The following is a 15,601-nucleotide window of genomic DNA, read 5'->3' as shown; positions in this document are numbered from 1 at the left end:
GTGAAAGAAAATTAGGGTTATCGAAACTAAAGACTGATTTTAAGAGAGAATTTTAATTTGATTACCTATTGGGGGCTCTTAGGTTATGTGTTGGCATAATGTGTCAGCCGCTTTACATAATATGGTATTGTGTGTGTATGTGTGTAGCCTTGGTGCCTTGTGCTCTAGGACTCATCCCAATGATCCAGTCTGCTAAAGTACCACTCGTCCTCTCCTCTCCTGCAGTGTGTGGACGGGAGCTCTGGGTCGGAATCCTCTCTGAAGAGGGTGGCGGTGGTGGAGGACTTCTTTGACATCATCTATGCCATGCACGTAGAGATCAGCACCGACCCCGGCAAAGCACCCAAACACGCCGGACAGAAGAAGACCTACAAAGCGGTGAAAATACACTCTTTATCTCTCTACCTCTCTCACACATTCCCCCTCTTTATCAAATCAAATTTTATTGGTCACGTACACATGGTTAGCAGATGTTATTGCGAGTGTAGCAAAATGCTAATGCTTCTAAACTCAGCAAAAAAATAAACGTCCTCTCACTGTCAGCTGTGTTTATTTTCAGCAAACTTAACATGTGTAAATATGCGTATGAACATAACAAGATTCAACAATTGAGACATAAACTGAAGTTCCACAGACATGTGACTAAGAGAAATTGAATAATGTGTCCCTGAACAATGTGTCCCTGGTGTGGCCACCAACTGCATTAAGTACTGTAGTGCATCTCCTCCTCATGCACTGCACCAGATTTGCCAGTTCTTGCTCTTCCACCAAGGCACCTGCAAGTTCCTGGACATTTCTGGGGGGAATGGCACAAGCCCTCACCCTCCGATCCAACAGGTCCCAGACCTGCTCAATGGGATTGAGATCCGGGCTCTTCGCTGGCCATGGCAGAACACTGACATTCCTGTCTAGCAGGAAATCACGCACAGAACGAGCAGTATGGCTGGTGGCATTGTCATGCTGGACGGTCATGTCAGGATGAGCCTGCAGGAAGGGTACCACGTTAGGGAGGAGGATGTCTTCCCTGTAATGCACAGCTTTGAGATTGCCTGCAATGACAACAAGCTCAGTCCAATGATGCCGTGACACACCGCCCCAGACCATGACGGACCCTCCACCTCCAAATCGATCCCGCTGCAGAGTACAGGCCTCGGTGTAACGCTCATTCCTTTGACGATAAACGCAAATCCGACCATCACCCCTGGTGAGACAAAACCACGACTTGTCAGTGAAGAGCAATTTTTGCCAGTCCTGTCTGGTCCAGCGACGGTGGGTTTGTGGCCATAGGCAACGTTGTTACCGGTGATGTCTGGTGAGGACCTGGCTTACAACAGGCCTACAAGCCCTCAGTCCAACCTCTCTCAGCCTATTGCAGACAGTCTGAGCACCGATGGAGGGATTGTGCGTTCCTGGTGTAACTCGGGCAGTTGTTGTTGCCATCCTGTACCTGTCCCGCAGGTGTGATGTTCGGATGTACCGATCCTGTGCAGGTGTTGTTATACGACGATCAGCTGTCCGACCTGTCTCCCTGTAGCACTGTCTTAGGAGTCTCACAGTACGGACATTGCAATTTATTGCCCTGGCCACATCTGCAGTCCTCATGCCTCCTTGCAGCATGTCTAAGACATGTTCACATAGATGAGCAGGGACCCTGGGCATCTTTATTCTGGTGTTTTTCAGAGTCAGTAGAAAGGCCTCTTTAGTGTCCTAGATTTTCATAACTGTGACCTTAATCGCCTACCTTCTGTAAGCTGTTAGTGTGTTAACGACCGTTCCACAGGTGCATGTTCATTAATTGTTTATGGTTCATTGAAAAAGCATGAGAAACAGTGTTTAAACCCTTTACAATGAAGTTTCTTTTTTTGCTGAGTTTAGATCTGACAGTGCAGCAGTATCTAACAGGTAACATCTAACAAATTTCACAACACAACCTAATAAACACAATCTAGTCAAGCCCACTGTATGTAATAACAGTTAAGGTTTTCTGAGCTAACAATGTAAGAAATAATACATAAAAAAACAAACACTGCACAGTTTCCTAAGGACTTGAAGCAAAGCTGCCATCTCTATCGGTGCCATTTTAAAAAAAAAACTGTCTCTCACTCTCCTTTCACTTGATCTTTCTCTCTACCTGTATCTCAATACCTTTTACTTTATATTTCTCTCCATCTGTCTCATTCTTCCCTTTTACTCAATCTTTCTCTTCGATCACACGGTCACCCTGTGTGTCAACACCTTTATATCTATCTTAGCCTGCTGCCTCTCTCTCTCCCCTGGCTCTGTTTCTATTTGACACTCTCTTTTAATCGCCTGTCTTTATGATTATTTGGCAATATATGTTCTGTTCTCTGTTCCTCTTTCGATCTTTAGTATTCATTCCTGTTTCGTGACTTGTTTCTCTCTCTCTCTCGCCGTCCATCTGGTTTTTGGTGTTTAGACACAATCAATAGCACTAACACTCGCTTTCTCCGTATCCCATTAAAATGAATGGGATAGTTGAAATAGATTTGTATAATACTTCTGGACCACCCTCTGAATATTTTCTCGCAAGACAGCAGGCATCACCATTGACCCAGAACATTCATGTTGGCAAATATGTATTTTTCTCTTCAGTTCATTCACTGAACCCTCAATTCTCTATTTCAGATAAACTAACATATTCATTTCCAGTCAATAACATTACCGCAATCTCTGTGACACTTACCGCCACCATATCTTCGCCCCCCCCCCCCCCCCCCCCCCCCCCCCCCCCCCGTTTTTTATTGTTACCTCACTTCATTACAAGAAAATGCTGCAACTTCGCAAGATTTTTCCATTTTGTGTGTGTGAAAGAAAACGTTTCTCACTTTAGATTGAAGGGTCTGGCAAGGATATTAGATTCTAGTGCAAAGCTGACCTTGTGGTCATTGGAAGAAGGTATTTCTCTCTCCCTGACAACTATTCAGCAATTCTCTCTGTGAGCGTCTCCACAGTCGCTGAAGGCCAGATGTCTAGTTTATTTCGATTGAGGGCGATGACCGCAGTGCAAAGCACACACCTGGGCAACATTGTCCATCGTTCCTTCCTAGCTTGATTTCAAATGGGGAGATTTCACATGCCTGCCATTGGAAAATGCGGTTCCGCCCTGTACTAAAGTAAATGGGACAAAACCTTTCATTTTCCCAGTGTGTTGTATTGGGATACTTTGCCATCTCAATTGGTGATACTGCCCTCTTCTGGTTGAACATGGTAACTAAATCTTCACCCCAGTACTGTACAGAACATGTACTTTCCTTTTTAGGATTTATTTTCACTTTATTGGATAAGAATGAAATGATTAGAATATCAGTATAACATTAGTAGTGAGTATACAGAGCTGTAACTGTGTAATGAACAGAATAATTCCTCTTTTATTCACTACTTATTTACAGTATTTTTATCTCTGCCCACTGCCATGGCTTCCAGGGTACTTTGTCACACAGTGGGCCATGAAATGTTCATTACACACACACACACACACACACACACACACACACACACACACAGACACACTCTGCAGGTCACATGACTGGATGTCCCTATCCTTCCGGAGCCAACAGAGATGGCCGCCTCGCTTCGCGTTACGAGTAAACTATGCATTATTTTGTTTTTTTTACGTGTTATTTCTTACATTGGTACCCCAGGTAATCTTAGGTTTTATTACATAGAGGAACTACTGGATATAAGAGCAACGTCAACTCACCATCATTACAACCAGGAATATGACTTTCCCGAAGCGGATCCTGTGTTTTGCCCAACACCCAGGACAATGGATCGGATCCCTGCCGGCGAACCAAAACAACGACGCTGTAAAAGGGGCAGACGAAACGGTCTTCTGGTCCGGCTCCGGAGACGGGCACATCGCACACCGCTCCCGAGCATACTACTCGCCAATGTCCAGTCTCTTGACAACAAGGTTGATGAAATCCGAGCAAGGGTAGCATTCCAGGGAGACATCAGAGACTGTAACGTTCTTTGCTTCATGGAAACATGGCTCACTCGAGACACGCTATCGGAGTCGGTACAGCCAGCTGGTTTCTTCACGCATCACACCCACAGAAACAAGCATCTTTCTGGTAAGAAGAGGGGCGGGGGGGTATGCCTTATGGTTAACGAGACGTGGTGTGATCATAACAACATACTGGAACTCAAGTCCTTCTGTTCACCTGACTTAGAATTCCTCACAATCAAATGTTGACCGCATTATCTACCAAGAGAATTCTCTTGGTAATCCCAGCCGCATATATTCCCCCCCAAGCAGACACATCGATGGCCCTGAACGAACTTTATTTGACTCTACATAAACTGGAAACCACATATGGTTTCTGAGGCTGCATTCATTGTAGCTGAAGATTTTAACAAGGCTAATCTGAAAACAAGACTTCCTAAATTCTATCAGCATATCGATTGTGCTACCAGGGCTGGTAAAACCCTGGATCATTGTTATTCTAACTTCCGCGACGCATATAAGGCCCTCCCCCGCCCTCCTTTCGGAAAAGCTGACCACGACTCCATTTTGTTGCTTCCTGCCTATAGACAGAGACTAAAACAGGAAGCTCCCGCTCTCATGTCTGTTCAACGCTGGTCCGACCATTCCACGATTCCACGCTTGGATTCCACGATTCCACGCTTCAAGATTGCTTCGATCACATTGATTGGGATATGCTCCGCATTGCGTCAAACAACAACATTGATGAATACGCTGATTCGGTGAGCGAATTTATTAGCAAGTGCATCGGCGATGTCGTGCCCACAGCAACTATTAAAACATTCCCAAACCAGAAACCGTGGATTGATGGCAGCATTCGCGCAAAACTGAAAGCACGAACCACTGCTTTTAACTAGGGCAAGGTGACCGGAAACATGACCGAATACAAACAGTGTAGCTATTCCCTCCGCAAGACAATCAAACAAGCTAAGTGTCAGTATAGAGACAAAGTAGAATCTCAATTCAACAGCTCAGACACAAGAAGTATATGGCAGGGTCTACAGTCAATCACGGATTACAAAAAGAAAACCAGCCCCGTCGCGGACCAGGATGTCTTGCTCCCAGACAGACTAAACAACTTCTTTGCTCGCTTTGAGGACAATACAGTGCCCCTGACGCGGCCCGCTACCAAAACCTGCGGACTCTCCTTCACTGCAGCCGTTATTACTGCAGCCGACGTGAGTAAAATATTTAAACGTGTTAACCCTCGCAAGGCTGCAGGCCCAGACGGCATCCCCAGCCGCGTCCTCAGAGTATGCGCAGACCAGCTGGCTGGTGTGTTTACGGACATATTCAATCAATCCTTATCCCAGTCTGGTGTTCCCAGATGCTTCAAGAGGGACACCATTGTTCCTGTTCCCAAGAAAGCTAAGGTATCTGAGCTAAACAACTACCGCCCCGTAGCACTCACTTCCATCATCATGAAATACTTTGAGAGACTAGTCAAGGACCATATCACCTCCACCCTACCTGACACCCTAGACCCACTCCAATTTGCTTACCACACTGCCCTAACCCATCTGGACAAGAGGAACACCTATGTGAGAATGCTGTTCATCGACTACAGCTCAGCATTTAACACCATAGTACCCTCCAAACCCGTCATCAAGCTCAGGTCTCGACCCTGGGTCTCGACCCCGCCCTGTGCGGTACTGGACTTCCTGATGTGCCGCCCCCAGGTGATGAAGGTAGGTAACAACATCTCCACCCCGCTGATCCTCAACACTGGGGCCCCACAAGGGTGCGTTCTGAGCCCTCTCCTGTACTCCCTGTTCACCCACGACTGCGTGGCCATGCACGCCTCCAACTCAATCATCAAGTTTGTAGACGACACTACAGTGGTAGACTTGATTACCAACAACGACGAGACGGCCTTTGTCACCAAAAGCACTCACAAACTTTTACAGATGCACAATCGAGAGCATCCTGTCAGGCTGTATCACCTCCTGGTACGGCAACTGCTCTGCCCACAACTGTAAGGCTCTCCAGAGGGTAGTGAGCTCTGCACAACGCATCACCGGGGGCAAACTACCTGCCCTCCAGGACACCTACATCACCCGATGTTACAGGAAGGCCATAAAGATCATCAAGGACAACAACCACCCGAGCCACCCCGCTTTTGATCACCCCGCTTTCATCCAGAAGGCGAGGTCAGTACAGGTGCATCAAAGCAGCGACCGAGAGACTGAAAAACAGCTTCTATCTCAAGGCCATCAGACTGTTAAACATTGAGTGGCTGATGCCAACATACTCCAGCCCCTTTAATATTGGAAAAATGTATGTAAAAAATGTATCACTAGCCACTTTAAACAATGCCACTTAATATAATGTTTACATACATACCCTACTGTACTCGATACCATCTACTGCATCTTGCCTATGCCGTTCTGTACCATCACTCATTCCTATATCTTTATGTACATATTCTTCATCCCTTTACACTTGTGTGTATAAGGTAGTTGTTGTGAAATTGTTAGGTTAGATTAGTTGTTGGTTATTACTACATTGTCGGAACTAGAAGCACAAGCATTTCGCTACACTCGCATTAACATCTGCTATCCATGTGTATGTGACAAATAAAATGTGATTTCATTGGCAGTGCTGCTCAGCCAACATGCTGCTTACTTCTCCTCTCTGTCCCCCTCTGTGTCTCTTTATGCATCCCCAGAACAGATAGAAAGAGCTGCATTGGTGGCCTAGGGCAGACCCACCACCACAGGCCCTTTCCAGACCCACGGTCCTACTCTGTAGGCTACATGGCTCGCTTTCTGAGATTCTACTGGGACTGGGAGAACAATGGCGGTGGTAGCTAGCCTGTCGTCACACAAAGAGAGTCAACCCTTCTGGGGGGGAGTCGCTACCTCGCCCCCCAATTCCCTCCTATGACCCTACATATGAGGGCACAGAGGTCCGGACCCCTGTAATCTGTAATTTTTCTAATTAAAAACAAATATATATATAATATAAATCTATATGTTGAACACAATAAATATAATCAATTAAGGGTCAACATCGAAATATTTATCCCAGCATTTATCCAAGCTCAGAACGCTTATATTCTTGATCTGACTGCCTGCCTCTTTGCGAACGAGTGGAATCATGAACAGTGGTTGGTTCGTTATTTTCACCTGCATCACCACTCTATCAAATGGCTAACTCCCCCCTCTCGCGGCACAGGCCGAGGGCCTGAGATGTGAAACAAAGTACACCATCTCACACTCGGATCAAGTAGCCTAGGCAACTAGAGAGTCGGAGATGCTGACGACTGTGTTTGCAAGATTGCCATTTTTAATCCTTCCTGCGACTCCTGCCGTGTCTACAGACATCCCCCAAACAAACAAATAGTGACTCTTTGAGAATGAGTGCACCACAGGAGGCTGCTGAGGGGTGGACGGCTCATAATAATGGCCAGAACCGAGCAAATAGAATGGCATCATTCCACTAATTCCGCTCCAGTCATTACCACGAGCCCGTCCTCCCCAATTAAGGTGCCACCAACCTCCTGTGGAGTACACAACTGGTAAATAGTCACTTATAGATAAATGAGCTTCAACTTTCAGTGAGGTCCCTTTTCGGACCTTTCTAAAACTCAACCTCCTTCCTTCTAGATCCCCCCCTCACTCCCCTCCCCCCTCCCTCATTTTACATCCATCACCTCTCTGGCCAGGATGTTTGTTAGAGGGAAGGGGCTTTGAGGGAGAGGCGAGCGTGTGTATTTTCTCCTGCTCCCAACCCCAGCCTGCCACAGAGGGCGGAGTGATAGAGGGAGGCCAGTTTGAGAGAGAAGGGGAGTGGGGGAGGAAAGGATGACTGCAGGGACAGCGTGAAAAAAGGAAAGATCGGAAGGTGACAGCAAGGGCAGGAGACATATGAGAATACATTGAAAGTTATCCTAGAGATAATCTGGTGTCACCAGGCCACCTTGCAAAAATGATAAAGAGACTGTGCAAACTGTCACCAAAGGCTGTGACTGACATTTGTCTCCATTTTATTCATAGAGACTAGGGTTGCAAAGGGTCGGAAACTTTCCGGTAAATTTCTGAAATTTCTGGAATTTTGCTTAAATTCATCAAAAAAGTTAGCTTATAACAGGGAACCTTTTTTGTGGGATACACAAGGCAATTCTAGGTCTTGTGGCATATTTTGGTTAAACTATCCCCAATTAAATGGAATTGTAACCCTCTGCATGCACAGTGCATTCTTCCTTCACATGTACAGCTGATTCCCAAGATCTTGCACACTATTGAGATGCTATTGAGCCCACACTATTACACTGTCTGAGCCAAGGACTACATGCTTTCTGGTCAATTTTTATTACAATACTGGGTGAGGTTTATATATTTTATATGACATACATTATTTTTTGTTAACTAGTAAATAGTAGCCTGCAGCAAAGTGTGTTTAGATAATGTCTAACTTATTAACAATTTCTGCTAGTTAGTTTTTGCTAGCCGTTTGATAGAGTGGTGAATGTGCTGCTAAAAGCCAAGGAAATGGTTAGGTATGTGAAGGGTCATCAAGTTATAGCAGCAATCTACCTCACCAAGCAAAGTGAGAAGAATACGAGCATCACATTGAAGCTGCCCAGCAACACCCATTGTCATCAGATTTGACAGTCTCCTGGAAGGGAAGGAGTCTCTCCAAGAAATGGCCATATCACAGTCTGCCGATATGGACAGCCCCATCAAGAGGAGGATCCTCCTGGATGATGTATTTTGGGAGAGAGTGGTAAGCAGCCTGAAACTCCTGAAACCTATAGCAGTAGCCATTGCACGGATTGAGGGAGACAAGCCATCCTGTCTGATGTTTAGACTGCTTGCAGATGTAAGAGAAGAAATCCGTACCGCCGTGTCTCGCCACCTTGGCCTGGATGAGGGCAAGGTTCTTGGCAGTCTGGCGAAGTACACTTCCAAAGCAAAGGCTTTGGGATGGAGATGCAATATGGCAGTCGTGCCAACATAGCTCATCAGTTACCTGGTGGAAGGGACTTCTTGGATCTGAGCCACTTTCCCCTGTTGCCTCCATCATCCTCCAAATTCCACCAACATCAGCCTCCTCAGAGCGCAACTGGTTTGGTTTGGTTTGGTTTGGGAACACACACACCAAACACACAACAAGCTAACCAATACAAGGGTTGAAAAATGTGTGGCCATACAGGGAAATGTTAGGCTTTTTGAGCCTGACAACGAGCCATCCTCAACAAGGTTGGAATGTGACAGTGAAGATGAGGCCTCAGAGTCTGATGATCAATAGGTGGACATTGAGGAGGTCCAGGAAGAAGACATGGAAGCCTGAGAGGAAGACAACCAAAGCTTTAGTTTCTAGACTATCATTTTATAGATGTATGTTGAAAATGTTTTTGGGAGATGCGATGGATCATTGGGGATCATTCAATATTCACTTTCTTTTGTTGTTCAATGAAATCATCCCATGTGAAGAGTCAACTCATTGAATTAGTTCAATCCGTAACTAAATAGTTTTTAAAATTTCTATTGGAAGGATTTAATAATTTGCAATTATGTCTACTTACAAGGTAAAAGGTGTATGTTTCTGTCTCCATATGATATGGTAAATATATCCAGTGCAGAAAACATCTACATTTAAATTGTATTAATATTAATTTGCATATATTTCCGTTAATTCTCATATATTCCCATAATTTCCACGGAAAGTTTCCACCTCTGAATATTCCCCAAACTGTGCAATGCTAGACCAGACCACACCCCGCTCTCCTTGTTACACTCCCGGAGGTACACACGCACACACACGTACATACATACTTACATACATACATACACCCTTAAAACCCTACTGACACTCCCTGCCTCTACTCTTGGTGAAGTGGTGACATTTTGTTCGTTGGAGTTTTAACAGAAAGTCCAAATGGAGCCTGTAGAGACAGTAGTATCACCTCTTCAGTGTTCAATACTAGAAGCATGCATAGCAACATCTTTATCAGCCATGGCTTTGATAGTGATATAATTTTTTCTCTATTTTCCCCGCCTCTCACTCGCTGATGGGCAGATAGCGGAGACGTATGCCTTCCTGCCCAGGGAGGCAGTGACCCGTTACCTGATGAGCTGTGGTGAGTGTCAGAAGCGGATGCACATCAGCCCTGGCGGCGCAGAGTTCAAAGGTAAACAACCTCTCTGTTTCTCTCTGGACCACTGACTGTTCAGAGCTATTTGGAAAGCTTCCGCAGTAGGCCTACATTACTACTCACGTCTGTACTGTCTGTAAGACAGCCCATACAAATTGCAGACTCGCAGAGCATGGATGTAGATGGACAGGTATTTTAATATGAGTTGTAAAAAGAACGCTTTTGAGCGCTGCTTGCTTTGCCCCCTCCTCCACTCCCCCTCTTATCCTCGTCTTGCTGCCACCCTAAAGGCACACCCCCCCCCCCAGTTTTCCCAGTCCTCCCCAGTCCTATTAAACTGATAGTCATTGGAGTGTCCTGCCTCCTTCCTAACACACTGCAATTAGCCTAATTTGGGGCTTTTAACAAAGAAATAAAGAAAAAAATGAGAGAGAGAGAGAGAGGCACAGCAGCCAGAGAGAAAAACGGCTTCTTTCTTTGTATAGCATTTGTATTGTTGTGCTGGTTTCCCAGACTGAGAGAGTGCACAGTGTGTGGTATGGCATTGAACTGTGCTCAGCTCTACTGTGCTGCTGTGTTCTGTGCTAGCCTGGCCTGGGTTGGCTTGTGTCTTCCCCTGTGCCTGCTGGTTGGCTGTGTTAGCTTTGGCAAGTGACTGTGCCACTGGAGGACCGCTATGGTGGAAAGGGAAACGTGACTCAGACTGGCATTCCAGAGGAAGATTCCTGATATCCCACAACCCCATGCATTGTTCCCAAGGCCAAGGGCGAAAGACACACGGAGACAGACAAAAATGGGGTGGAAATGGTGAGGAGAGAAATAAATCGGAGAGACCAAAATGGAGTGCAATCTTCAATGGCTGTCCTGCTATTTATACATATTTTATTCTCTCTATATACAGGGTCCCATATTGACAGAGGGGCTGTCATGTACCTTCACATATGGAAGGCACTTCCATATTCCCACAAGAACAGAACATGGGTAGTATGTAAAGTAAACTATGCCAAATGAATAGTAATGCTCACCAAACCCTCCTCACCAAACTCTCCTCCATCCCATAAACACACAACACAGCAAGAGAAGTGCTCCCAGGCCCAATCTGTCTGTCAGAGTGTTGTGTCAACGCTGACCAGCTTAACACTGGGCGTCACTCATAAAGAGAGCAGCTAATTGGCTTCCTTCCCTATGGGGGTCCACCCCTTTCAACCCCTCCAACCCACCACCCCCCTCCTCTCCGCCTAAGCCACTCCCGCAAAAGTTCAGTGTTGAATTATTGAATGCAATTCATTACTGTATGCTGGGGCTCTTTTAAATTGACATCAGGCAGTCTTTTGAGTCACATCTTTCATCTTTAGTCTCTTCAACCTTCATCATAACGTATTGGTTATGCACTAGGAACAGGTATCGGGGAGGTGTAGGATAGGGCCCATATTCATAATGCCCTCAGAGAAGGACTGCTGCTCTATGATCAGTTTTTTGCCTTTTAGATTATGATGAATAAGATTACATGGACAGGAGGGGCTTGATCCTAGATCAGCACTAGATCTGAGATGCTTTATTAATAAGAGCCTTGGTCACTGGTCCTGTGCTGATTTTTCCTCCCTTCTCATTTTAAACTCCATTTCTCAGCTGTCAAGTCTAGTCTCTGTCATTTCATTTATCTGCTGACCTACTAAGGGACAATGTTCTGGAGTCCTGAAGGGGGGGAAATACAAGGCAGATAATCTATACCTCTGCAGTAAATAGACAGGAGCGCAATCGATTACTGATGGATAGAGTGTGTGTACACATAAGTGTAATGTCCCAGTAGGTGATAGGTTGTTTGATATGATCCTTGGAGAGGAGGACCCTGTACCCCCTGTACGTCATGTGATAGTACCCTCCAAGGTCAGGTCCCTGGGTCTGAACCCCGACCTGTGCCACTGGGTCCTGAACTTCCTGACGGGCCGCCCCCAGGTGGTGAAGGTAGAAAACAACACCTCCACTTTGCTGATCCTCTACACAGGGGTCCCACAAGGGTGCGAACTCAGACCCCTCCTGTACTCCATGTTCACCCATGACTGCATGGCCACGCATGCCTCCGACTCAATCATCAAGTTTGCAGATGACACAACATTAGTAGGCCTGATTACCAACAATGACGAGACAGCCTACAGGGAGTAGGTGAGGGCCCTGGAAGAGTGATGCCAGGAAAATAACCTCTCACTTAACATCAACAAAACAAAGGAGCTGCTCGTGGACTTCAGGAAACAACCGAGGGAGCACACCCCTATCCACATCGACGGGACCACAGTGGAGAAGGTGGAAAGCTTCAAGTTCCTCGGCGTACACATCACTGACGATCTGAAATGGTCCACCCACACAGACAGGAGGCTGAAGAAATGTGGCTTGGCCCCTAAAACCCTCACAAACTCTTACAGATGCACAATGCACAATTGACAGCATCCTGTTGGGCTGTATCACCACCTGGTATGGCAACTGCACCGCCCGCAAATGGAAGGGCTCTGCAAAGGGTGGTGTGGTCTGCTCAACGTATCACTGGGGTCAAACTATGTGCCCTCACCTACAGCACCCTAAGTCACAGGAAGGCCAAAAAGATAATCAAGGACATCAACCACCCGAGCCACGGCCTGTTCACCCCGCTATCATCTAGAAGGCAAGGTTAGTACAGGTGCATCAAGGCTGGGACAGAGAGACTGAAAAACAGCTTCTATCGCAAGGCCATCAGACTGTTTAAACGGCCATCACTAGCCGGCTTCCACCCGGTTACGTAACCCTGCACCTTAGAGGCTGCTGTCCTATATACATAGACATGGAATCACTGGCCACTTTAATAATGGAACACTAGTCACTTTAATAATGTTTAAATAATGTTTACATACTGCTTTACTCATCTCATACTGTATGTACAGTTGAAGTTGGAAGTTTACATACACTTAGGTTTGAGTCATTAAAACTCGTTTTTCAACAACACCATACATTTCTTGTAAACAAACTATAGTTTTGGCATGTCGGTTAGGACATCTACTTTGTGCAAGTAATTTTTCAAACAATTGTTTACAGAGATTATTTCAGTTATAATTCACTGTATCACAATTCCAGTGGGTCAGAAGTTTACATACACTAATTTGACTGTGCCTTTAAACAACTTGGCTTTAGAAGCTTCTGATAGGGTAATTGACATAATTTGAGTCAATTGGAGGTGTACCTGTGGATAAATGTCAAGGCCTACCTTCAAACTCAGTGCCTCTTTGCTTGACATCATGAGAAAAACAGAAGAAGTCAGCGAAGACCTCAGAATTTTTTTTTTTAGATTTCCACAAGTCTGGTTCATTGTTGGGAGCAATTTCCAAAAGCCTGAAGGTACCACGTTCATCTGTACAAACAATAGTACGCAAGTATAAACACCATGGGACCACACAGCTGTCATACCGCTCAGGAAGGAGATGTGTTCTGTCTCCTAGAGATGAATGTGCTTTGGTGCGAAAAGTGCAAATCAATCCCAGAACAACAGCAAAGGACCCTGTGAAGATGTTGGAGGAAACAGGTACAAAAGTATCTATATCCACAGTAAACCGGGTCCTATATCGACACAACCTGAAAGGCCACTCAGCAAGGAAGAAGCCACTGCACCAAAGCCGAAAACACTGGGACAAAGATTGTACTTTTTGGAGAAATGTCCTCTGGTCTGATAAAACAAAAATAGAACTGTTTGGCCATAATGACCATCATTATGTTTGGAGCAAAAAGGGGGAGGCTTGCAAGCCGAAGAACACCCTCCCAACCGTGAAACACGGGGGTGGCAGCATCATGTTGTGGGGGTGCTTTGCTGCAGGAGGGACTGGTGCACTTCACAAAATAGATAGAATCATGAGGTAGGAAATTATGTGGATATATTGAAGCAACATCTCAAGACATCAGTCAGGAAGTTAAAGCTTTGTCGCAAATGGGTCTTCCAAATGGACAATGACCCCAAGCATACTTCCAAACTTGTGGAAAATGGCATAAGGACAACAATGTCAAGGTATTGGAGTGGCCATCACAAAGCCCTGACTTCAACCTATAGAGAATGTGTGGGCAGAACTGAAAAAGTGTGTGTGAGCAAGGAGTCCTACAAACCTGACTCAGTTACACCAGCTCTGTCAGGAGGGATGGGCCATAATTCACCCAACTTATTGTGGGAAGCTTGTGGAAGGCTAACCAAAATGTTTGACCCAAGTTAAACAATTTAAAGGCAATGCTACCAAATACTAATTGAGTGTATGTAAATGTCTGACCCACTGGGAATGTGATGAAAGAAATAAGAGCTGAAATAAATCATTCTCTACTCTTATTATGACATTTCACATTCTTACCATAAAGTGGTGATCCTAACTGACCTAAGACAGGGAATTTTTACTGGGATTAAATGTCAGGAATTGTGAAAGTCTGAGTTAAGATGTATTTGGCTAAGGTGTATGTAAACTTCCAACTTCAACTGTATATACTGTATTCTATTCTACTGTGTTTTAATCAATGCCACTCCGACATTACTCACTCTAATATTTATACATTTCTTAAATCCATTCTTTTACTTTTAGATTTGTGTGAATTGTTACATACTACTGCACTGATGGAGCGCAAGCATTTCACTACACCCGCAATAACATCTGCTAATAAAATGTTATTTCAAATTTTGTTTTATTTGATGAGGATGACAGACTATTGCGTGCACTTGAAGTATAATGTCAATGCAATACAAGAGAGGATGTATACCAGTTCCGTTATAGAGAATTTGCAGTTATTTTGTTAAATGCTATATTATACAGTAAATTATAGTAGAGAAGTCTTTAAAAATTAACTGCTGGTATAAGTAAGTTCAAATGCACCAGCATCTTAATGTAGGATGTCCACTTAGTGGTTTAATGCAACCATTGCATATACTGTAAATGTCCATCATGGCCAATGGCAGAGAAATCATACTGCAGGGCTATTACTATTCATTAAAAAATCTGGTCTCTTTTTCATTATGGTTTAACACAGGGCAGGATAGTAGTGGATTTGTATTTATTATGGATCCCCATTAGCTGTTGCCAAGGCAGCAGCTACTCTTCCTGGGGTCCAAATGACATTACATATAAAACAAAAGATGAAACAGTACATCATATTACGCTGTTACACCCCTACATATCAACAATACCAAAGGTATAATATTATCATACAACATTACAATGTAGCATGTGTGTGCGTGTGTGCGTGCGTGTGTGTGTGTGTGTGTGTGTGTGTGTGTGTGTGTGTGTGTGTGTGTGTGTGTGTGCGTGTGTGTGTCTCTTCACAGTCCACGTTGTTCCATAAGGTGTAGTTTGATCTGTTTTTTAAATCTGATTTAACTGCTTCTATGAGTTATTTGATGTGGAATTGAGTTCCATATAGTCATGGCTCTGTGTGGTTCTGTGAATTTCCCGGCGTCTGTTCTGGACTTGGGGACTGTGAAGAGACCCATTGTGGCATGTCTT

General features: G+C 44.9%; 1 protein-coding gene across 2 annotated transcripts in view; it reads left to right on the top strand.

Annotated features, from left to right (window-relative positions):
• LOC110491103 (nucleolar protein 4-like) overlaps nucleotides 1-15,601 on the top strand; it is a 142,470-nt gene that overhangs the window by 42,228 nt on the left and 84,641 nt on the right. For both annotated transcript variants that reach the window (XM_036947269.1, XM_036947268.1), the window contains exons 2-3: nucleotides 226-378; nucleotides 10,031-10,142. In XM_036947269.1, the coding sequence (XP_036803164.1) occupies nucleotides 226-378; nucleotides 10,031-10,142 (265 nt within the window). The remainder of the gene's footprint in view (nucleotides 1-225; nucleotides 379-10,030; nucleotides 10,143-15,601) is intronic.

The sequence above is a fragment of the Oncorhynchus mykiss genome, chromosome 16, assembly GCF_013265735.2.
Source record: "Oncorhynchus mykiss isolate Arlee chromosome 16, USDA_OmykA_1.1, whole genome shotgun sequence".
In the NCBI taxonomy this organism is placed as follows: Eukaryota; Metazoa; Chordata; class Actinopteri; order Salmoniformes; family Salmonidae; genus Oncorhynchus; species Oncorhynchus mykiss.
Note: the sequence above shows the minus strand (reverse complement) of the source record. Positions and strands in the feature narration are given on the sequence as shown.